Source organism: Pogona vitticeps, chromosome 2 (genome assembly GCF_051106095.1).
Source record: "Pogona vitticeps strain Pit_001003342236 chromosome 2, PviZW2.1, whole genome shotgun sequence".
Lineage (NCBI taxonomy): Eukaryota > Metazoa > Chordata > Lepidosauria > Squamata > Agamidae > Pogona > Pogona vitticeps.
In genome coordinates, this window is record NC_135784.1 from 27164133 (window position 1) to 27187205 (window position 23073).

Sequence of the window (23073 nt, forward strand, 5' to 3'; positions counted from 1 at the left end):
GCCTCCAGGCATCTCCTGCGGTTGGCAAAAGGGAGATGTAGAGCTGGGTGTCATCCGCATACTGATGACACAGAGCTCCACACCCCCTGATGACCCCACCCAGCGGCCTCATATAGATGTTAAACAGCATTGGGGAGATAATCGACCCCTGTGGGACCCCACAGTTGAGGCTCCACAGGGCCGAGACACTCTCCCCAAGCTGAACTCTCTGGGGACGGTCCTCCAAGAAGGAACGGAGCCAGGCCAATGTCAGGCCACCTATTCCCAGCTCGGAGAGCCTCCCCAGGAGGATACCGTGGTCAATGGTATCAAAGGTCGCTGAGATATCAAGGAGGACCAACAGAGACACTTTGCCCCTGTCGGCCTCCCTCAGTAGGTCATCACACAGGGCAACCAATGCCGTTTCTGTACCGTGGCGCGGCCTGAAGCCCAACTGAAATGGATCCAGGGCATCTGTTTCATCCAGGAGCAATTGAAGCTGATCGGCCACCACCCTCTCGACCACCTTGCTTAAGAAACAAATGTTGGCGATGGATCTATAATTGCCAATTTCATCCGCCGCCAAGCTAGGTTTCTTCCTAATGGGCCTAATGAGTGTGTCTTTTCCCAATTTCGAATCAGTTGGTCCATATCCAGTTCTAACTGTTGCTTTCTGTCCCACGTATAGGTTTCTCAGGAGATAGACAAGGTGGTCAGGCACTCCCATTTCTTTAAGGACTTGCTATAGTTTGCTGTGGTCCACACAGTCAAAGGCTTTTGCTTAGTCAATGAAGCAGAAGGCCTAACCAGTGCCAAATAGAGGGGAATTAGTACTTCATGGGATTTGGAGACCCTGTTTCTCTTAATGTAGCCTAAAACAGCATTGACCTTTTTTGTAACCACATCACACTGTTGGCTCATATTCAGCTCGTGATCAACAATTTTGTAGATTTTCTTCACTTATGGTGTTACTGAGCCAAGTATATGCCAACTTGTAACTGTACATTTGATTTTTAATTGTAGATGTAGAACTTTGCACTTGTCCCTGTTAGATTTCATGTTTTTTTTCAGTGCTTGAGTCTGAAGAATGTGTTTTTGTTGCTTTTAGAATTTCTTGCCTCAGCTTATTCTCAGCTTTTGCCTTCCTAAGTCAAAGAATCATATAATAACTGAGTTGGAAGGGGCCTATAAGGCTATCGAGTCAAACTCCTACTCAATGCAAGAATACAAATCAAAGCAGATCTGAGAGATGGTTCCAAATGCCATCCCTCCAATTCTTTGCTACTTGCCAGTACTCTTCCTTTCTGGGGTGACCTTCCTTCCAACTTGTTCATGCATCCATTTTTCTCTTCGGGTTCTCTCTGAGCTTTTTCTGAAGCCACACTGATCTCCCCGCCCCGTCTTCCATCTTTTCTTTCTTTTTGGGATTGTTTGTAGCTGTGCCTTCAGAATTTCCTTTTTAAGACACCCCTACTCATCATGGACTCCTTTTCCTGTTAGGCTGTCCTGCCATGAGACCTTATCTAGCAGTATTCTGAATTTATTAAAACTTGCTTTCCTAAAGTTCAGAGTAGACATGTAGCTACCCTCTGCTTTTGTGTCCTTTGTAATTAAGAACACAAATGGTCACTTTCCCCAAGAGTCCCTCTTGCTGACACTTCTTCCACGAAGTCACCTCTGTTGGTTAGAATCAAGTCCAGGATAGCTACTCTCCTAGTTTCTCCCTCCCTTTTTTTTGTAATAGAAAAGTATCAGCTACACAAATCAGGAATTTCTTAGAAGGGTCATGTTTGCCAGAATTTGCCTCCCAAGAGATACCAGGATCATTGAAATCTCCCATTACTATTGCATTGTGTTTCTTTGAAATTCTTACAATTTGTTTTTCAAAGGTTTTATCCACATCTTCTTCTTCATTGGGCAGTGCGTAGTAGACTCCAACCACTATGTTCCTTTTGTTTTTTTGCCCAATTATTAATCCAGATGGGACAACAACACTCTTCCTCCTGTGCAGGAATGTGTGTTTTTGATATATACTGCTACTCCACCTCCCTTTCTATTTTTTCTGTTCTTTGTGAACAATTTATACCCTTCAATTGCTGTGTTTCAGTCATAGGAATCATCCCGCCAAGTTTTAGTTATCTCTATGAAGTCATATGTACTCTCCTGAACTAAGATTTTCAGCTCCTTGTGTTTGCCTTCATTGTGGCCAAATGCATTCTTCCCAATTCTTGTGAGGTACCATCCATCACTCACCAGCAGTCCCTCTTCCAGGAAACATAGCCCATGGTCCCAAAATCCAGATTTCTCATGTAGGCACCACTTTTGTAGCTAATTGTTCATATGGAATATTTTTCTTTCCTTTCTACTCCTGAGTATTTATAGGATGGATGAGAAGACCTAAAAATGCTATCTGGACCTCAAAGTCCTTGAGTTTCCTCCCCAGAGCTTAGAAATCTGATGTATCACAGTTCACCTTGGCTGTATCATTTGTTTCCCTGTGGATGAGACATATGTACCTGTAGGTTTTAGGAGGGTTGATTATGCTTCCATCACATCCCTAATCTGTCATCCATGGTGAGTCCATGGATCTTCCTGGCACATTTCAGTTTCAATCCCATGCAGTAGAGAGTTTCCTACTACAACTAGTCTTCTCGTCTTCTTTTTGGAGGGTGAAGGCTCAGGGACTCTGCTTGGCTGAGCATCAGCCAACGTGTGTTTTTGACATATACTGCTACTCTACTTCCCTTTCTATTTTTTCTGTTATTTGTGAACAATTTATATCCTTCAATTGCTGTATTCCAGTCATGGGAGTCATCCCACCAAGTTGCAGTTATCTCTATGAAGTCATATGTACTCTCCTGAGCTAAGATTTGCAACTCTTTGTGTTTGTTTCCCATACTCTGGCCTTCACTGTGGCCAAACACATTACCCCCCTGCCCCAGAATAAAGACGCGAGACAAATATGTGGAATAAACATGGTCCACACTTTATTTAACTAATCATTAAATTCCTTTGATGAAAGGGGGGTCCTGCGGTAGTGCGGAATCAGGTTCTGCAGAGGGGTCTCAATGGACCCCTAACCAAGATAAAGGACGGGTCCCAAGCCCCAAGATCCCGTGGTCATGAAGAAAGCGAGAACCCGGCTGTCCCAAATTTGACCACCCTGGACCTCAAGCATCCTCCTCATTGTAGACTGGTTGTCCGGGCGCGGCCCCAGCGCATCTTCCTGCCCAAGCACTGTAATCGCATGATCCGCAGCACTGGAAGATCAGAAGCACCATGCATTACTTATGATTGATAGGGGTCTCACTGAAACCTGTTCTATCCACACTACCCACCTGTGTGACCAATTGGCTCACTCACCTTAGAGAAGGAAATGCCCACTGACACTGCTCAAACTTTCAAATCAGTCATTTCGTTGAATTTTCCTGTACTAGGGGATAGAATACCATCTTTCTCTTCCCTTCTACAGTACTTGTCCCCTCAGTGAATGTGAAGTTAGATAATATGTTGATTAAGAAATTCCCTAGTTCATCTTAAGTACAGAAGACAAAGAACTGACAGTCCCCCCCCCCTAAAATGAAGGATCAGTTATCATCCTGGATTTTTAACATTAAATGCTCCTTGGCATTCAGGTCAGGTCTAAACACAATAATGTAGCATTTGGGAGCAAAGATGCAAATTAGTAACCCCAGACTAGAGGAAATGATGGCAAACACCTGTACGGCCACCGTGTACTTCTCTTTCGTGCTCAGGTAGGTGGGCACAAAGGACACCCAAACACTGCAGAAGACCAACATGCTGAAGGTGATCAGCTTGGCTTCATTGAAGGCCCCAGGCAGCTTCCTGGCTAGGAAAGCCAGGGTGAAACAGGTGGAAGCCAGAAAGCCCATATAGCCAAGGGCACCATAAAACATAACCACAGAGCCCTCATTGCACTGCAGTATGATCAGCATGGATTGGGAATGCATGTCAGAGTCTGGGAATGGAGGAGAGACGCCCAGCCAAAAAATGCAGATGCCCACTTGAATACCAGAACAAGAAAGGACAATGGAGTTGGCCAAAGTCGTCCCCAGCCATTTCCTCATTGTGTTCCCTGGCTTAGTAGCCTTAAAAGCTACCACTACCATGACGGTTTTTGCTAACAGAGAAGAGACAGCAACCGAGAAGATGACACTGAAGGCAGTTTGTCGGAGAAGGCAGGTCACTCTCTGGGGTCGGCCAATGAATAGAAAGGGAGACAAGAAGCAAAGCAGGAGCGAGCCGAGGAGGACATAGGTGAGGTCCCGGTTGTTGGCTTTGACGACGGGCGTTTCTCGGTGTTTCACGAATATTCCTAACACCAAGAGTGTATTTAGAGATGAGAGCAGGGTCAAGAAAGTAAGGGAGATCCCCAAAGGTTCTTCATAAGAGAGGAAGCTGATAACTTTGTGAACACATTGATCTCGGTCCTCATTCGAAAATTGATCATCTGGACATTTGTTGCAGTCTTCTGCATCTGGAAAGAATTACAACACCTTCAGCATTCATATAATCCATCTTACATCAGTTATCGTCACTGGTCTTTTGCATTTATTAAAAGGGAATGGGGAATATATAGCTTCTCGATGTTGATGGATTGTAACTGCCCTCCTTTATTAAACATGCTATGCATGTTTAATAAAGGTTCATGGGAAATGCAGTCCAGCATCAAAGGGAGGTCAGCATAAAACGGGATTTGTGTGAGACAGAGCATATGAAATGCTGAAAAACATAGGGAGGATAGGATATGGAAGGGGGCACAGCCTGGTAAAGAACAGGAAAAACAGCAGTTTCAGCAGCAGCACAACATTTGCCTCTGATCAATAAGATTCCAGATACAACAAACTACACAAATGAATAGAACGTTGTAGGGATGGGAAGTGAGGGTTTTTCTATTAGTGCTTTTTCATCATAATGGCTATATTTTTTTGAGAACGCAAATAAACCGGGAAGATGGCTAGCATATAAATTAAGGAAAGAGAAGGAGAAGACAATAATACGAACTTTGAAAGATGAAAAAGGAGTGGACAAATTCCAACAGGAAGAAATAGATTGCTGAGGCCTTCTATCGGAAGCTATACAAGAAAAAAGAAGTTGACAAAGAAGCTCAGAAAGAATATATATGGAAACACAACAAAATGAAATTGACTAAAGGACAAATTCAGTCCCTAAATGAGTCCTTAACATATGCAGAAATTACAGAAGCTCTCAAAAAACAAAAAAATGTGAAAGCACCAGGCCCAGATGGGTTACCAGCGGAATATTATAAAGAATTGGAAGAGGTATTACTTAAGTCATTTAAGAAGCTTTTAGAATGTGTCGAAGAAGAGGGAAAAATACCAACAACATGGACTGAAGCGATAATCTCCCTTATCCACAAGGAAAATACGGAGGGTAAAGAAATTCAAAATTATAGACCGATCTGATTGTTGAATGTGGATTATAAAATATATGCGACTATCCTGGCAACCAGAATGAAAAGAATTTTAATCCAGTTAATACAGCAAGATCAGTCTGGGTTTCTTCCAAAAAGGCAGATGAAAAATAATATAAGGATAGTCCTAAACTCCCTGGAATATTATGAAGCACACCCGGAGAAACAGATGGCCATGATATTCTTGGATGCGGAGAAAGCCTTTGATAATCTCGATTGGAATTTTATGTTGTACTTGCTGGATGCACTGCACGTTGGAGAAAGATTTTTGAAGCTAATTAAAGCAATTTATACTCAACAAAAGGCAAAAGTGAGAATTAACGGTGAGCTGTCAAAAGAAATACAAATACAGAAAGGTACCAGACAGGGGAGTCCACTCTCCCCACTACTATTCATTTTGACTCTAGAAATATTAACCGTACAAATCAGAGATAAAAAGGAATTGAAAGGATTGAAAGTAAAAGGCCAAACTTACAAGCTTCAGGCTTTTGACATTGAAAAACTTTGGTGATATGGCAGGAATGAGAATAAACCAAAAGAAAACAAAAATACTTATTAAGAATATAAGAGAACAAGAACGGCAGAAGTTAGTAGAGAAGACGAACTTCCAAGAGGAAAAGAGAATTAGATATTTAGGGATCCAAATTACAAAGAAGACGAGTACATTATTTAAAGGTAATTATATGAAATTGATTAAGGAGATACACAACAATTTGGAGAAATGGGATAAACTATAATTATCATTGTTGGGAAGAATTGCGACAATTAAAATGAGTGTCTTGCCAAAAAATGTATTCTTATTTCAGACAATTCCTATCATATTAAAACAGACCTTTTTCCAAGAACTTAATAAGATAATCATGAGATTTGTATGGCAAGGTAAAAAAACAAGAATTAAAATTAAAGGAATGCAAGATGCCAAACAGAGGGCTGGTTTTGGTATTCCAGATTGGGTTCTGTATTATCAATCTTGTATCTTAGATTGGATAAAAGAATGGATAACTTTGGAAAATGATAGATTACTCAACTTGGAAGGACATGATTTACAGCTAGACTGGCACACTTATTTATGGTATAAAAGATAAAGAGCAAAAGCATTTTAATTTACATATGATAAGAAGAGCTTTATTAGGAACGTGGAAAAAGATTATACCACAAATTTATCAAAAAACACCTGTATGGGTATCGCCTATAGAGGCCTTTACACAACCTAATCTTATGACGAAAGCAAAACTTTTAAGATATCAAGATTTATTTTTAAAAGGATGGTGAATTAAGGTCTAAAGAAGAGCTAGAGACACAGAATATTTACATAGACTGGTGATCCAGAGCACAGCTGGAATCTAGGTATATAAAAGACAAAATAGAAGGTTTTTACTCAGAACAAACGATATTTGATAAGCTTTTATTAGGTTCTAAAGCTAAAATAGTTAAGAAAATGTATAATTATCTGTTAGAAATTAAAATACAAGATGAAATGGTTAAAGAATGTATGCTTAAGTGGGCACAAAACATAGGGCATAATATTGATATTGATCAATGGTTGAAAATATGGCAAAATAATATAAAGCTTACAAGATCGGTTAATTTTAAGGAGAATATATATAAGATGTTTTACAGGTGGCATATGACTCCAGAAAAATTGTCGAAGATGTATACAGATGTATCAAATGTGTGTTGGAAATGTGAAGCACATGTGGGAAGCTATTATCATATGTGGTGGTCATGTAGAGTAGTGAAACAGTATTGGAAAAGAGTACATGCTGTATTGCAACAAATATTGCTTTGTAAGCTGCCATTAACCCCAGAACTCTTTTTATTGAGTATGATACCTGATAACATAGATAAGACAAAGGAGTATATAGTTATATACATAGTCACTGCAGCTAGAATTCTTTATGCCAAAAATTGGAAAAGTCTGAGGGTACTGAAACAAGAAGATCTTATAGAGAAGATACGGGAAACAGCGGAAATGGACATTTTATCAGAAGTGATGAAGGACTGTCCTTTACAAAAGGCAACTGAGTCAACAGACATCGCATGAAGAGCATACATTAAAATGAGAACTTAAATCTGGAAGGCAGAAAATAGTAAAAAGAGCAATTTGGAATTTTGATATGGCAATATGTATAGAATGGATGTTAGTATGTCATTGTTTCTCCTCTTCCCCTTTAACCTCAATCCACTTTTTCTTTCTGTTACCCTTTGTTAAAAATAATATAAAAATATATATCAGAATGTAGTTGGGATGGGAAGAGAGGGTTTTTCTATTAGTACTTTTCCATCATAATGGCTCTATACTGTACATCCATCCAGCTGAGAGGCAATATGAAAAGCAACTCCAGCTGCTGAGAGCAATGACAGCAACGGGCTATGCCTTCCTGCTGATGGTGTTCTCCAATGTATCTGGGTGGCTAGCGTGAGAAACAGGGTGCTGGACCAGATAATCCACTGATCTGCTCCAATAAACGTCCCCTTATGTTCAGTGCCTGAGAAGCAATGTTCCCTCTAATTTCCGCTAGTGCTATGCGATGGCACAACTGGGGTACCACAAGGCTCAATCCTGGACCCACCAGTAATGACTTGGATGAGGGGTGCAGGAAATGCATGATGACACAACATTGGATGGAAGAGCTGATACCTCAGAAGGCAGGAACAAAATTCAAAAGAATCTTGACAGGTTTGAGCAGTGGGCTGAAAACAACAGAATGAAACTTTACAGGGATAAGTGCAAAGTTCTACACCTAGAGGGGAAAAACAAATGAACAGTTACAAGAGAGGGACACCTGGCTCAGTTATATCACAACTGAGAAGGATCTTTAAATTGTTATCTATCAAAAGCAGAATATCAGCCAACAGTGTGATGTGGTTGCAAGAAAGGCCAATGATATTTTAGGCCTCATTAACAGAAGTAGAGTCTCCAACTCCCATGAGGTACTGGAGGACTGAAGGGAAAATTAGACAACCATCTGTCAGGTTTAATTTGAATTGAATTCCTGCATAAAGCAGGAGTTGGAATTATTAATCCTCTTGATTTTAGATCTGTATTCTGGTATTCCCTTCCAGGGTTCTGTACAGCATACCTGAGTGGTTTCCTTTTTATCCTCCCAGATGTGTGCTATGCATGTTTAATAAAATCTAAGCAGATTTGAACTCTGCTTTCCCCACTCAAACTGCATACTTTATTTCATCCAAATGTACCAATAAGGTTGAATTCTCTTACAAAAACAGAGGTCTGTCTCAAACACCACCTGTATTACTGTAACATATAGGAACTATCTCAGATGCTTCTGAAGAACTTTGTACAGTGTGCGAGTGGACCCTTGCCTTAGTCCTCTGTTTTTTCCCCCACCGGTGAGTTGAAGATTGCCTCACACACAGTGAAGTTATGATTTTCTACCACAGGCTCAAGAAACCTGGCCCTACAAATCCTACTGGGGCAAAAAGGCATAGGATGCTGACTTCCTTTTTGGTAACCCTCCCTTTATGTTCTTCAGAAAACAACAGAAATGGGATTTACAGTGGTGCCCCACATAGTGATGTTAATCCGTTCCAGATTAATCGTCGCTATGGGGAAACATTGCTAAATGGAAAGGAAAAACCCATGGGAACGCATTAGACTACGTTTAATGCATTCCTATGGGGCTCAAACTCACCGTTCAGCGAAGATCCTCCATAACGCCGCCATTTTCGCGCTCTCGGTAAGCGAGGGCAGGGTGCAAAAAACACTTGTGGTGGCCATTTTGGGCACCAGGCGGCCATTTTGGAACTGCCGACCAGCTGTTTAAAAACCATCACAATGCGAAAATCGGTAAGCGAAACGCCTTCTGATCATCACAATGCAATGTTTTCCTATTCAGAACATCGCAATGCAATCGCATTAGTGATCTAAAAAAATAGATCGCTATGCGGATTCATTGTTAAACGGTGCGCTTGTTAAGCGAGGCACCACTGTACAGTGAAAAGCAGAGAGTACAGGTGAGTTATGCTTACTTATGCTCCTCCTGAAAACCTCTTTAACCCCAGAGTCACCCACCTTCCTGAGTGGAGATGGTTCCTCCTGCACACGGGGCACAGCCATAGCAGCAGGCGGGCTCTCCCTCCTTCACCAGCTTGACATGTCCTGGATGGCAACTTTTGGTGCATCTAGAAAAGGGCACGGTCTGAGCATCAGGAGAAGCAGCGTTGAGAGAAAACATGCTAGTTAGTAGATTCATTTCCGCATTAGTTGAAATCATTTCTGGAAGAGTTAAGATCTTAAGGGGAGACTTTTAATTGTATGCTAGGTTTTATTAAAAAGTGACACCCTTAAAACCCTTCCTTTTTTTAATTCAGGATGGTCTGGAGAACTTAATAGGACCAGGCTAAGTAGGGTAGCTTAAGATCCTGTTGAGGTCCAGGATGCACTTGGTATGATCTTTGCATCTGCATGGCATATGCACCTCAAGGGGCTCCATTTGGCCTCCCTCCCTTCAGAAAACCAAACAATCCCCGCAGCAGGGAGGCAGTCTTTGTGCTGTGCAAAAAAGAGACCTGCCGTCCATCCATGACTCTCCAGGAGCTCATATGGCTCCTCTGTCTCCTGGTTGTGGATGTGCTTCTCTGATCCCCACGTACGGGACATGATTAGGGGTGCGGCCCTCCGGATGTTGCTGAACTGCAACTCCCATAATTCCTAGCCCACACAGCCAATAGTGAGGAGATTTGGGCCTAGCCCACACAGCCAATAGTGTGAGGAGAGCTGGGCCTAGCCCACACAATGAGGAATGTTGGGACTTGCAGTTCAGGAACATCTGGAGCAGTGGTTCTTAACGTGGGCGATAATGCCCCCCAGGGGGTGATTTCATTTATCAGGGGGGCGGTAGAACGAAAAGGGGTGGCGTGGGGGCGCTGGAGCAGAAGGGGGCGGTAGGGGGGCGCTGGAGCAAGCCAAACCTGTGAAGATGGCTGCAGCCTTTTTACAATGTGCATGAATATATATTTTCCTCCAATCTTAATTTAGTTTCACAGTTTTCGTCTTGAAATTTTTAGTTCCTGCATTGCGGTTTGTTTTTATGCCCTTTTTATATTTCTTTTTGAGTCTTAAAATTTGGTTGCAACTAAATCATTAAATGTTACTTTTTGGGGGCATTTCATTTTCTTGGAATTGAATTTTGTTTTCAGGGGTCATTGGATTTAAGTGTCATAAATAAATAAATAAATAAATAAATAAATAAATAAATAAATAAATAAATAAATAAATAAATAAATAAATAAATAAATAAATAAATAAGAAAGATATCGCCACGGGGAGGTGGGCCGATGATAACTTCAATGGCTCAAGGGGGCATTTCTTTCAAAAAAGTTAAGAACCACTGATCTGGAGGGCCGCACTTTGCCCAGGTCTGAAATCTTGCAATTAACCTTAATATAAGGTGCAGAACATGAGGAAGGGAAATGTCCTTTTGGTACAGGAACACTCTTTTCATATCCAAGATACCGTAGGAAAAACATAAGGAAGAAAATGAGATAGAATTTTTAAAAATCAAGAGGAAATCAAGGGATTGAAGAGAAACAAGTGGTTTCTCCCACCTGGTTAAACCAACTGGACCATCCAATGGCATTTTCATCAACGGTCACCTTGATCTCAGGGGAGTCCCGTCTCTCTATACGCCCAACTTCTACTCCAGCGGTCGACTTGTTGGGAAACATTAACCAGTTCACGATATGGAAGTCAGCCGCCAGCTCCCCATTCTCATCCAAATAAACTCCATTCATGGCAATATTGTAATACTGGACATTTTTAAGGAAAGGATGAAGCTAAAAGGACAAGCAAGCTCATTAGACAATCAGGAAATCCTGTTAGACAACTTGGCCCTCGCCATATGGTTCACCTGAAATCTGCAGTGATTTCAAGGAGGGAAATGTATCAATTCTTGAAAGCCTGGAAGTCTTGGAGCTTGGACTAAGTAGTAGAGTTTTTTTAAAAGAATCTGATTAGATCATGTAGAACTGGAACTCTATTAACAAAAGTGGATAAACTGAATCAATAGTATTTTGAGCACATCACGAGAAGAAAAGCCACAATGAAAGAATACCGGGATAAGTTTAAGGGAACAGGAAAAGGGAAAAATGCAAATAGGAGATGAATTGTAGCACTATGGGGCGGTATATAAGTCCAAAAATAAATAAATAAAAATAAAATAAATTTACCTAATTAAAAAGCCCACTGTCTTGAGTTTTAGGAGAGCTGAGCTGGGCTGTGCAGAACAGAACGTATTGGTCACTCATTCATAGCGAGTGTTAAAGTCAAACCAACATCATGGCATAAAAGAAGAAAACCCAAGTCCTCACCATTGCATCTAGTAAAATTGGGGGTGGGGTGAGGAAATCAAACCAGAATGGCTGTATTTATTTATTTATTTATTTATTTGATTTGATTTGATTTATATCCCACCCATCTGGTCTATTTGACCACTCTGGGCGGCTTCCCATGATCATATATACAATAAAAACACAAAGATTTTACATAAACAATCCATAACAAATACAGTGGTGCCCCGCATGGCGACGATAATCCGTGCAGCAAAAACCGCTGCAAAGCAATTTCGTCACTATGCGATTTTTAAAAGCCCATAGGAATGCATTGAAACCCCTTCAATGTGTTTCTATGGGCTAAAAACTCACCTTTAAGCGAAAATCCTCCATACGGAGGCCTTTTTCGCTGCCCGGTATGCGAGGAATCCATCCCAGAAAACAGCAGGCGGCCATGTTTTTTACCCGGCGGCCATTTTGGAACCGCCGATCAGCTGTTGGAAAATCATCATTATGCGATAATCGGTAAGCGAAACAGCTTACCGATCATCGCAAAGCGATTTTTTCCTATTTAAAACATCATAATGCGATCACTTTTTCAATCGCAAAATCTTCGCTATGCAGTTTCGTCATTAAACGGGGCAGTCTGTACAGTACTAAAAACAGGTAATAAAGAAAGAAAGAATAAAGGGAAAATTAAGTATTGACAGGAGGGAAGGTCTGAATGTACATCCATGTTTTTAGTTGACTTTTAAAGGTACCCAGTGTGGGGGCCGCACGAATCTCCGGGGGAAGTTTATTCCAGAGGCCAGGAGCCACCGCCGAGAAGGCCCGATTTCGTGTCTTTTCCTTCCAGGCCTCCCTCGGCGTTAGGCTCCTCAGCCTCACTTCCTGACTCGTGCGGGTGATCCGGGTAGATCTTGATGGGAGCAGGCGTTCTGCCAGGTATCGAGGTCCTAAACCGTTTAGGGCCTTGTAGGTGAGCATTAAGACTTTGAAGTCAATGAGGTACAGCATGGCCAGGGTAGGAGAAATATGTTGGTATTTTCTCACTCCAGTAAGGAGTCTGGCTGCTGCATTCTGCACCACCTGAAGTTTCCGCATCAGCTTCAATGGCAGGCCCACGTAGAGTGGTCTAATCTTGAGATTACGAGCGCATGTACTAAGGTAGTGAGCGCCCCCGTGTCGAGGTAGGGTCACAGCCGGGCTATCTGCCAAAGATGGAAGAAGGCGGTGCGGACTACCGACACCACCTGCGTTTCCATGGTGAGCGTCGGGTCCAGGTGTACCCCCAAGCTGCGGACCCCACTATTTGCAGCCAGGGTCACCCCCCTAAACATGAGATAGTCACCCAAGCCACCATCCACAGGGCCACCCACCCTCAGAACTTCCATCTTGTCCGGATTCAGCCTCAGCCCATTTTCCTGCATCCATTGCAGTACAGCCCCCAGGCAGCGCTGGAGGGACAGGACGGCATCACCTGCAGCTGGTGAAAAGGAGATGTAGAGATGGGTGTCATCAGCATATTGATGACACAATGCTCCACACCCCTTGATGACCCCGCCCAGCAGCCTCACATATATGTTAAACAGCATTGGGGAGATAATCGACCCCTGTGGAACCCCGCAATTGAGACTCCACGGGGCTGAAACACTCCCCAAGCTGCACTTTCTGGGGGCGGTCCTCCAAGAAGGAACAGAGCCAGACAAGCGCCAAGCCACCAATTCCCAACTCAGAGAGCCTCCCCAGGAGGATACCGTGGTCAACGGTATCAAAGGCTGCCGAGATGTCGAGGAGGACCAACAGAGACATTTTGCCCCTGTCGGCCTCCCTCAACAGGTCATCATACAGGGCGACCAATGCCGTCTCTGTACCATGGCGCGGCCTGAAGCCCGACTGAAATGGATCCAGGGCATCTGATTCCTCCAAGTGGGCCTGAAGCTGGTCAGCGACCACCCTCTCAACCACTTTGCTCATTGCCAACGGGCCTATAAATTGCCAATTTCGTCCGCCGCCAAACTAGGTTTCTTCCTATCTGAGCCTGTTCTCATTTAGAAGAGGCTGATACAGGCCATGAAGACCCAGATCATTCCCCCAACTGGGCAGCTGATACATAAACTCTGTGGAGACAGAACATTATCGTAGAGTCCGAACTTGTCTGAGCAGCCGAAAAGCAGATAAGTGAACTGGACATCAAGATAATTCTCATTTTAACAAAGGATCATTTCACCACGCTGACTGATCACTGGAAAGTGGAGAATGGTTCATTGGGACAACAGATCCTACACAGAAACCCTGCCCCCACTGCCACAGGACACTCCTACATCTTGATTTCAGCAATTAATAACAGTTTTACCTGGAACCTTCTGTGAACAGAAAGGAGTACCTGCCAAGGCTGGATCCTTTGAGCTGCCAGGCTATGCCCACCCATTGTCTTCCTCCAATTTGATCGGGAAAGGTGTGCTGCATGCAAAGATTGTGTCACAACCTGGATGGCATTGTAAATGCTGTAGCTGTCTTGAGACAGGATCCTCTCGATCACATCCTGGGGCAGATTCTCCCTCTTCTCTTTCTCAATGCACCTCTTCCAGACTTTCACAGACAACGTATCTCTTGGATAGAAACAACGAAATGCTGCCTTGCTTAACTGGTCATTATTGAAGAGAATCGTCTCAAAATCATTATATTGTGTCCCTTTGTTGGTTTGGATCAAGAAGGAGAAGTAAACATGGGTGTACTGGAGATCAAACATTCTGAACAACAGTCTCACTGTAAGGTCCTGCAAAGCTGTTGCAATCCATACTTTCCTCACTATCACTCCACTTGTTTGAATTAAGATTGCAAGAATGAGCATGGTCTGAGACTCTATTTGACAGACAACAACATTGGCTTTAGTACTGCTAAGATTTGGAATCAATGTATAATATGTACTTGTGAAGGGAATTCCTATGGGCATTTTGTTTGAGAAAGCAATACATATGCCGTTCTTTGAGATCACAGCCGAGAAAGTGCCCATAAATCTTTCTCCGCTTTCATTATCTGGAGCCAGGAGGCCAATCCATGTCCACCTGAAGTGCAGGAGCAGTTTGACAATCCCCAGGTAAGGAGGCTCCTGATTTGGGACTGCTCGATAGAAAAAAGGGTATTGGTGTTTCTTCTCTGGCATTTGACTGACGAAACGATAACTGACCTAATGAGGAAGAAAAAGAACAAAGCTCAGATTCTTCAGATGATCTAACATGATTTTAGCTCAGTTCCTAACTGTGGCTACAGTAGAAGAATGCACCTTCCTCCATCTTTAAACATTTTGGAAGATAACTTCCCTCATAGAAAGAGAGAGAGACATATTTCGGACTGTTTTACCTGATTTAGCCCAGCCCTTACTTCTGTAGAAATCCCCTTTCCCTCCTTCCTTCCTTTCTCTACAGCATCTGAATTACATTTCATCCTGGGCTACCTCACTCCTCTGGTATCATGACATACACCTGGTGTTGTTTCCGTTTCTCCTCCCTGTTCCACTGCCTTTTCCACTGGAGGCTGGACATAGCATAGCTATCCTGGCTTTCTCAAGCCAGTTTCCCAGGTCCTAATCCTCCCTGCACTTCTTTTCTATTTATTCCTTAACCTGGTTGTGTGAAATGAGGTCTACCATGTCTGGCTCAGGAAAGCTGATGTATGAAAAGGAATGATTCTGTGGATCAAAACTGATATCAAATAAATGAAAACTCAACGATCTTCTTTATTGGTTCAACAGCAAAAGTAGGACTGAAAAGTAATCTGTATCCACACAACAGCATCAATAACACTTTTAATATTTATATCGTCGGTCTTTCACCCTCCCTGACATTGCCCTCCCCAATGTGGCAATCTATAGAGATTTTAAAAAATAGAAGGCGACTCACCCTCTACCCCTTTCATACCTGTGGGATCTTGTAGATGTCCAATATTGTTGAAATCTGGGTGGAGATTTCTGAGTTGGCCCCTTCCATTACCACCGACAAACCCTTCTGCCTCCCACAGAGGTAGTTTGGAACATGCTGCTGCCCCACAGACAGCAGGTCCACCAAAGCCTCAGAAGTTATCCTTGCACTGAAATGATTCTCGTAGATGTTGTAGCCCAGAGTGATATTGGGTAAAAGGGTTGGGTTCTCGTTGATCTCACGAACAGCAAACAAGAAGGGAAGGATGTTCCAGAATGTCGTGCCTTCTAGACTGTTACAAAAAGGGGGCTCATTAGGTAGAAGTCAAAATTAAGAACACCCAATTTTCTATGCAAAAATATGTTAGAATCTCAGCTCCAAGCATACTATTTCTAAGCTCTACTCTTACAAAGTCCTAAGATCAGTACTCTTTCTGTGAGTAAGGTAGAAGCAAATAATAAAACTTCCTGATCTTGGCACCCCACTTGTAGCATCTATTCAAATATGTATTCTAAGAACCAAAAGATACAAAGGCCACTTTCTTTTATTGCACACTAAGTCTGACCCTCACACTAATTCAGAATTGCATAGAAAAGGGCCCATTTAGGGAAGAAAATGCAGGAAGGAAGGAAGAAGGCTGCAATCTGTGCCAATTGGAGTGAGTTAAATTTCAGGGAGCACAAGGCCATGTTCTGGTTTTGCTCCAAGAGGGTTACATCTTGAGCCCTCCAGAAATTCTTTAACAATTACGGAGTTCATGGCTGAGTATGTAATTTCACCTCTCACCTCCTATATCTCAGGGCAGAAACTGATGTCAAAGGTAGCCTGTGATGAGGAAATGAAGATCCTGATAGGCTAACAGAGCACTAGAGTGAGTGGAGGAGTTTCTTTTACATCCCACAGTTGGCAGCATTGCTTTCATTGTTTCATAAGTTAAGATGGGATTCCTCTGAGGTCTGACTTCTCCATTGGGATCATCGCTTTCTGTAATAGGTTACCTGTAACTTCTCTTACTTCCTTTACTCTCCTATTCGCCTTTTCTGCTTCTTTAAGCTGCATGGAAGTGAGTAATTCAAGGAAGCATCAAGGTTCAGTGGAAATTTGAATCCAAGTCTCCCTAGTGCTAGTCAAAATGTGTGCTGCTTATGTACAGCCGCATAGCACTTCAAGCACTTCCTGGGCGGTTTACAAGTAAATTATGCAGGCTACACATTGCCCGACCCCGAAAGCTGTGTACTCATTTTACTGACCTAGGAAAGATAGAAGGCTGAGCCAACCTTGGGACAGCTACCTGGGATTGAACCCCGGCTCTTAAGCACAGTTTTGGCAGCAGTACAGCTGTTAAACCATTGCACCACAAGGCACCTGCATTCAAGACTACATGCTGGTACAGGAACACACATCTGGCAAAGACCACAGTGTAATTTCACCTGCTCTTGGATGAACACCAAAATGTGGTGAGGGAGTTTCAAAGGGTTGCGGCAATGTGATGAGGAGAGTCCACTCTCTTCAGGATTAATGGTCATATCAGCAGGAGAGAATGGGTCGCTCTAGTGGTGATGAGGCAAAGAAATTCCTGAAGGGCAGCATCTGGGCAGCAAAACTAGTGGAGGGTGTCATTACTGACAACAGCTGTGGCACTCAAACTTTTTGATAGTAAAAAGAAAAGCCCAGATAGATGATAGAAGAAACATATAAAATTGTTAACGATAGATCAAAAGCAAAAAATCTTGAGAAAAGGGGTTAAGGATAACCCATACAATACTCGGTGCAAAGAAATAGTACAAGAAAAAGGGGAAAACAAGAGATCTCTTCTATACGACGAAAGAAGTCAAAAGGAAATTTAAGCCTACATTACGACTGCTGAAAGATCAACAGAGGAACATAATATCTCCACAGGATAAAATAAAAAGAAGGGGAAAGCAGTATACTGAAGACTTATATAGAAGATCCTCAAAACAAACAGGTTTCTTTGAAATTGAAAAAGCTGTAATTTCTGAATATAAAGTGAAAGTCATGCTCAAAGTGGTTGGAAGAAAGGAATCACCAGGACTGGATGGAATACCCATAAAGCTATTTGAAGTAACAGAAGAAAATAGGTGTGCATCAATAACTTGATTGTCCTGATGGACAAGACCCAATGCTAGGACAGAACATGGAGAGAAAGAATATTTTTCCATAAGCAAAAGCATCCGAAAAGTGTGACATTTACTGTTATCTACATATCTTTATTCATTATCTACATATCATTCTGTATTCAGCTCATTTCATATGGAAAATGGGACTGGATTCAGATGAAGGAGGATTGAAAAGTGGTGGGATTAACTTCAATAATTAAAAATATGCCAAAAATTCAGGTAGAAAGCAGCAATGATTTGAAACATACAATAATGCAAATGAATAAATAAAATGCTCTCAAATAATTGCAGTTGACCATTGAGAACATAAGATGAGAGCTACAGAAAAACCATATGGCTTTAATGTTGATTTTCAGAAATTGGAACTGTAAATATTTTTATTACCAGTGCATCCACTCATCAAAGAAACTGGAAACCGCAGCCAAGAAATCTGAAGAAGGTTGAGATCGGATGATGAAGAAAACTGATGTGAATATTTTTTTAAAATAATAATAATATAGTGCTGAAAGATAGCTTTGCTAATACCCTGAATGGTTAGAAAGAAAACTTGTGAGTCCTTGATCAAATCAAGCCCAAACTGTCTCTAGGGGGAAAAATGAAGAAACTGAGTTTGTCTTACTTCGAGCACGTCATGAGAAGACAATAATGAAAAAGCCAATAATACTAGGAAAAATTGAAGGCGGTAGAGAAAGAGGAAGACTAAATATGAGAGGGTGCGGCTTCATAAAGGATGCTAAAGGTTTGACGTTCAGAGTGCTAAGCAGAGGTGCTAATGATGTGACATTTTGGAGGCCACTCATTCATGGGGTCGCCATACGTGTGAGGCTACTTGATGGCACATAACAATAATGAACACACCTAGGAACGCTGCAACTCCCAAAACCAGAAACAACCTAACCAAATAAACTGGATCTGGGACCACCTGTGTCCACAGCACTGGCTCTCCTGATGGGGTTTGCATTTTCCAGCCTCTTTCCTGGGATTGCCAGCAGCGTCACTGGAACAACGATATTAATCAACAGACATGTCCTTTCTTTAAAAATTAGGAAAGAGTTAAGATAAACCTCTACTAAATACTAGGGTAAAGGGAAAAGAGTCACCTCTTCTATCCTCCAGCATTTCCCACATGTGGAAAGGGAAACCTGCAGGAGAGGGGAAGTACATGATTCTCTAGAACCAGATGAGAGAAATCTTTTTGCCATGAGAAAGTTGAAAAAAATGTGGCATCAGTCACCATTACTTACACAAGAATATTGCTGGAGGGAGAACGGTAGAAAAGATACGGCCGAAATAGCGAATTTGTGGTAGTTATGATCCCAGTAATCTGGTAATCTCCTGGCCTGTAATAATTAAAGAAAAAGCCTCGATCACTGATCTTCTTCCAGGGGCATTGTCTCTTGATCCCCAAATGAAAAGCACAGGGTGGCAGCATCAGCATCAGCAGATACCACTGGATCAAGCTGGAGATGCTCAGTAAAGTTCTTTCCATCCTCTCCTCCTTGGTTCTCAGAGACAACTTGTTAGAAGCCGAACCCTCCTCGCAGGAGCATGACTGCAGTGCCAGCCTCTTCTCTGATACAATAGGGTATCTCGGATGCCTGCTCTCACATCTGAAGGGGAGATTAGCTTCAATTAAAGCTCACTCCGGCACAACCCTCACCTTTCCTCAACATCAGCCCCAGGTGCTCAGTGGCCCAGGAGGTCTTTATGCACTAGCTTTTCCAGGCTTTGTACAGAAGAAGTTCCTGAGTCGCTCTGAGGGTCTCACCTGGGATTCAAAGGAGGAAAATATCTTCTGTTGACCTTTGCAGAGAAGTGTAATAAATCACTGTGATTTTGATAATTATTGGGTTCAAAAATCACTTCTGCCAGGTCAGCTCGCTTCGCAGCTGGTCCCACGGACAGCTCCAGAGCACAGGCTACTTCATGGGTCCCAAAAGGAGTTGTTCTGGCATGTTTGGCTGTCCTTCAGGGAAGACAAAGTAGGCCTCCATCTTTTCATGCCTCAGGAAGGCCACTGACCATAAGATTCTGGGGGTGGAAGTCCAAAATGCTTGGGCCAATAATCAATTAAAACTTCAGCAGTGTGGCTCGTCTTTGCCTCCCTCCCTGGATAACACAGGACACCTGGTCTCATGAGAACAGTTGGGTGAGAGGGGGGAACGTTATTTAAGAGATGTTCCCCCCTCTCCACACCCTCTTCCTTTCCTGGCATCAGCAAGGATAGAGCTCCGTTGCTTCAAATGGTTTTTTGCTGCGTCAGTGGCAAGGACTAAACACAACAACACTCCGGAGGCTGGGGAGTAGCATTGGCTCCCCCCTCCCCGCGGTTTCATTATCGATTTTTGACATTTTTGGGGAATTTATTTAATCAATCTGAGTTAAATGTTACAGATTGCTTTAATTAATTTCTAATTACTTATTGTATTGAGATCCGGTAATTACATACTGCAGTGCCTTGCTAGACGATTGCCTTGTGGGCCGAAAAACCCGCAAGACGGTTGTTTTTTGCAATCACTATGTTGCCTCGCAAGGTGTTTTTTTCTATGACCGTGCTTTGCAAGACTTTTTTTTAGACCGATGCTTCGCAAGATTTTTTTTTAGACCGATGCTTTGGAAGACACTTTTTTTTTAGACCAGTGCATAGGGAACCTCACAAGACGATTTTTTCACAAGACAACGATTTTTGCGGAACGAATTAAAATTGTCTTGCAAGACACCACTGTACATTGTTTTTCCAGTAGCGATGTATGGACGTGAGAACAGGACCATAATGAAGACTGACTGCCAAAGAATTGATGCTTTTGACTTGTGGTGCTGGAGGAGACTCTTGAGAGTCCCCTGGACTGCAAAGAGAACAAACCTATCCATTTTGAAGGAAATCAACCCTGAGTGCTCAGTGGAAGGACAGATCCTGAGGCTCCAATACTTTGGCCATCTCACGAGAAGAGAAGACTCCCTGGAAAAGATCCTGATGTTGGGAAAGTGGGAAGGCAAGAGGAGAAGGGAACGACAGAGGAGGAGATGGTTGGACAGTGTCACCAAAACTTCCAACATGACTTTGACGAAACTCCAGGAGGCGGTGGAAGACATGAGGGCCTGGCATGCTTTGGTCCATGGGATCATGAAGAATTGGACATGACTTAATGACTAAACAACAACAAATTACATAGGGGGTGCAACCGTGCAGCTCACACACCTCGTGCCGTGGCACAGCTGGAGTGTAGGAAGGTGAGAGCAGAGCCCTGAATATTAAAAATAAAAATAAATAAACTAAATAAAAATGAAATAAAATATAGATAATCATCATCATAATAAAGGGGCGACATTAGTAGGGAATGGAACTATCCGTAACAGAAGGAACCGGAGGTCCGGGGCAGCGTTGGCACTGATCTGTGGACTTATGGTTGGTGGGGTCTGGTGGGACTCACGTCAGCTAGGGTGCAGTGCAACCTTTTTGAGTCCAGCTCTTGTCGCGCGAGACAGGAATGGTTGTCCCAAGGCCACCTGGGCTTCATTCTCTCCCCCCCATTCTCTCCCCTTCCCCAACGGTTGGCGCTGGCAAGATGACGATGATGATGATAATAATAATAACAAAATAATAAATACAAAATAAATAAATAATATAATATAATATAATAGATAATATATTAGTTGTTTAGTGAGGCACAGAAGATAGATTATCCTCATTACTGTCAAAGGTCGAAAAAAAAAGTAAAAATAATTTTTTTAAAAAAATTGGACCAAGTTGGCTCTCAGTTACCTTGGAAGAGATACATACAAGAATAAGGCAATTAATTATCAATTAATTGCATAAGTTTGAGTTCATCATCAATTTAGGTAAGGAAGTCAACGGCTATTTGATGGATTGTTCGTTGTCGTTTAGTCGTTTAGTTGTGACCCCATGGACCAGAGCACGCCAGGCCCTCCTATCTTCCACTGCCTCCTGGAGTTGTGACAAATTCATGTTGGTTGCTTCGAAGACACTGTCCATCCACCTCGTCCTCTGTCGTCCCCTTCTCCTCCTACCTTCACACTTTCCCAACATCAGGGTCTTTTCCAAGGAGTCGTCTCTTCTCATGAGATGGCCAAAGTATTGGAGCCTCAGCTTCAGGATCTGTCCTTCCAGTGAAGATAGATTGTTAGCTTGTCTTAAATTACATAAGAGCATAATTTGATAGTTGAAGTAAGAAGTGTTGCATTAAGAATTCATTAAGGAATTTATACATTTAATAATATTAATTCAGCTTGATAAGTTGATTAGAGGAAATTAATTGAAGACTAAAAAGTTCTTTGTTATACTGTTTAATTGATCAAAGAAGTATCATTTAATTACTGCAGTTACTAATACATGAATTGAATTTTTTAAAAAAGCTTATTAATACCAGGACAGGAGTGCTTTTGCTTCATAACGGGATTTATAGGGTGATTACCTACTTCTAGCCAAGTAGCGAGTGATATCAGTTGAATTCGGAGAGTAGCCACTGGAACACACAGGATCCCTCGACTGGTCTTATAGCTAGATACATAATGGCCTTGCGTAAGGGTCAGGGCAATAAAAATGGAAAGCAGCCGGTCGAGAAAAGGCCAGTTCCCCAGGTGTCTCCGCCTCAGTCTTCATCTGACAAGGAATCCTGACCAATTTGGCAGCAACTGCAGGAAAAAAATTCTGCACTGGAGGCCGAGAGTCCGGCGAGACAGGCTCCACCGTCCTGTGAGACTCAGCCACATAGACCAGTAAAGGATTCTAAGGGCCATCGTAGGGCTAAACTTAAAGCCATAGCTGATGATCTAATGGCTAGATTTCTTGTTCTTGAGGTGGAGCAGCAGCCTGATGTGACACCCAGGACGAGGGACAAGCGGCCAGCCCTGAACAGCTTCATGAAAGGGACGAATCAAGCCTAGCGACAAGTTCGTCAGGTGAGTTGGACAAGCAGGGGCCGAGTGTCAGAATAAGGGCCCAGGAGGTGGTTTATTGACCCGGCCCAATTAAGGTTACAGTTCTGGAAGAATGGCTGAGGGAGTATCCCCACTGAGAGGATGCTAGTTACCACTGGAGGGCTTCAAACATGGCTTTAGGATTCCGGCAGTTGACGAGCGCAAGGTGTTTTTTTGCGCAAAACCTCAAACCGGTGTACGGAATGGAAGATGTCATCCAGGCGAAGACTGAGAAGGAAGTTAAAGAAGGGAGAATGCTGAGACCCTTTGAAATGGCTACCTTGGAGACACTGAGGATTTCACCATTGGGAGTAATGCAGGGGTCAGGGAACTTTTTTACCTTTTACCC

The 23073-nt window shown here is 42.6% G+C and overlaps 1 protein-coding gene across 1 annotated transcript; it reads right to left on the reverse strand.

Moving 5' to 3' along the window:
• Positions 1–2991: 2991 nt before the first annotated feature.
• LOC140704289 (vomeronasal type-2 receptor 26-like) lies at positions 2992–17174 on the reverse strand. Its single transcript, XM_078386843.1, has 6 exons — positions 17079–17174; positions 15649–15957; positions 14660–14918; positions 14217–14338; positions 11020–11233; positions 2992–4477 (listed from the first exon to the last, which is right to left on the reverse strand). Exons 1-6 carry the CDS (start codon positions 17172–17174, stop codon positions 3567–3569), a joined length of 1911 nt encoding a protein of 636 aa, XP_078242969.1. The 3' UTR covers positions 2992–3566.
• Positions 17175–23073: the final 5899 nt, after the last annotated feature.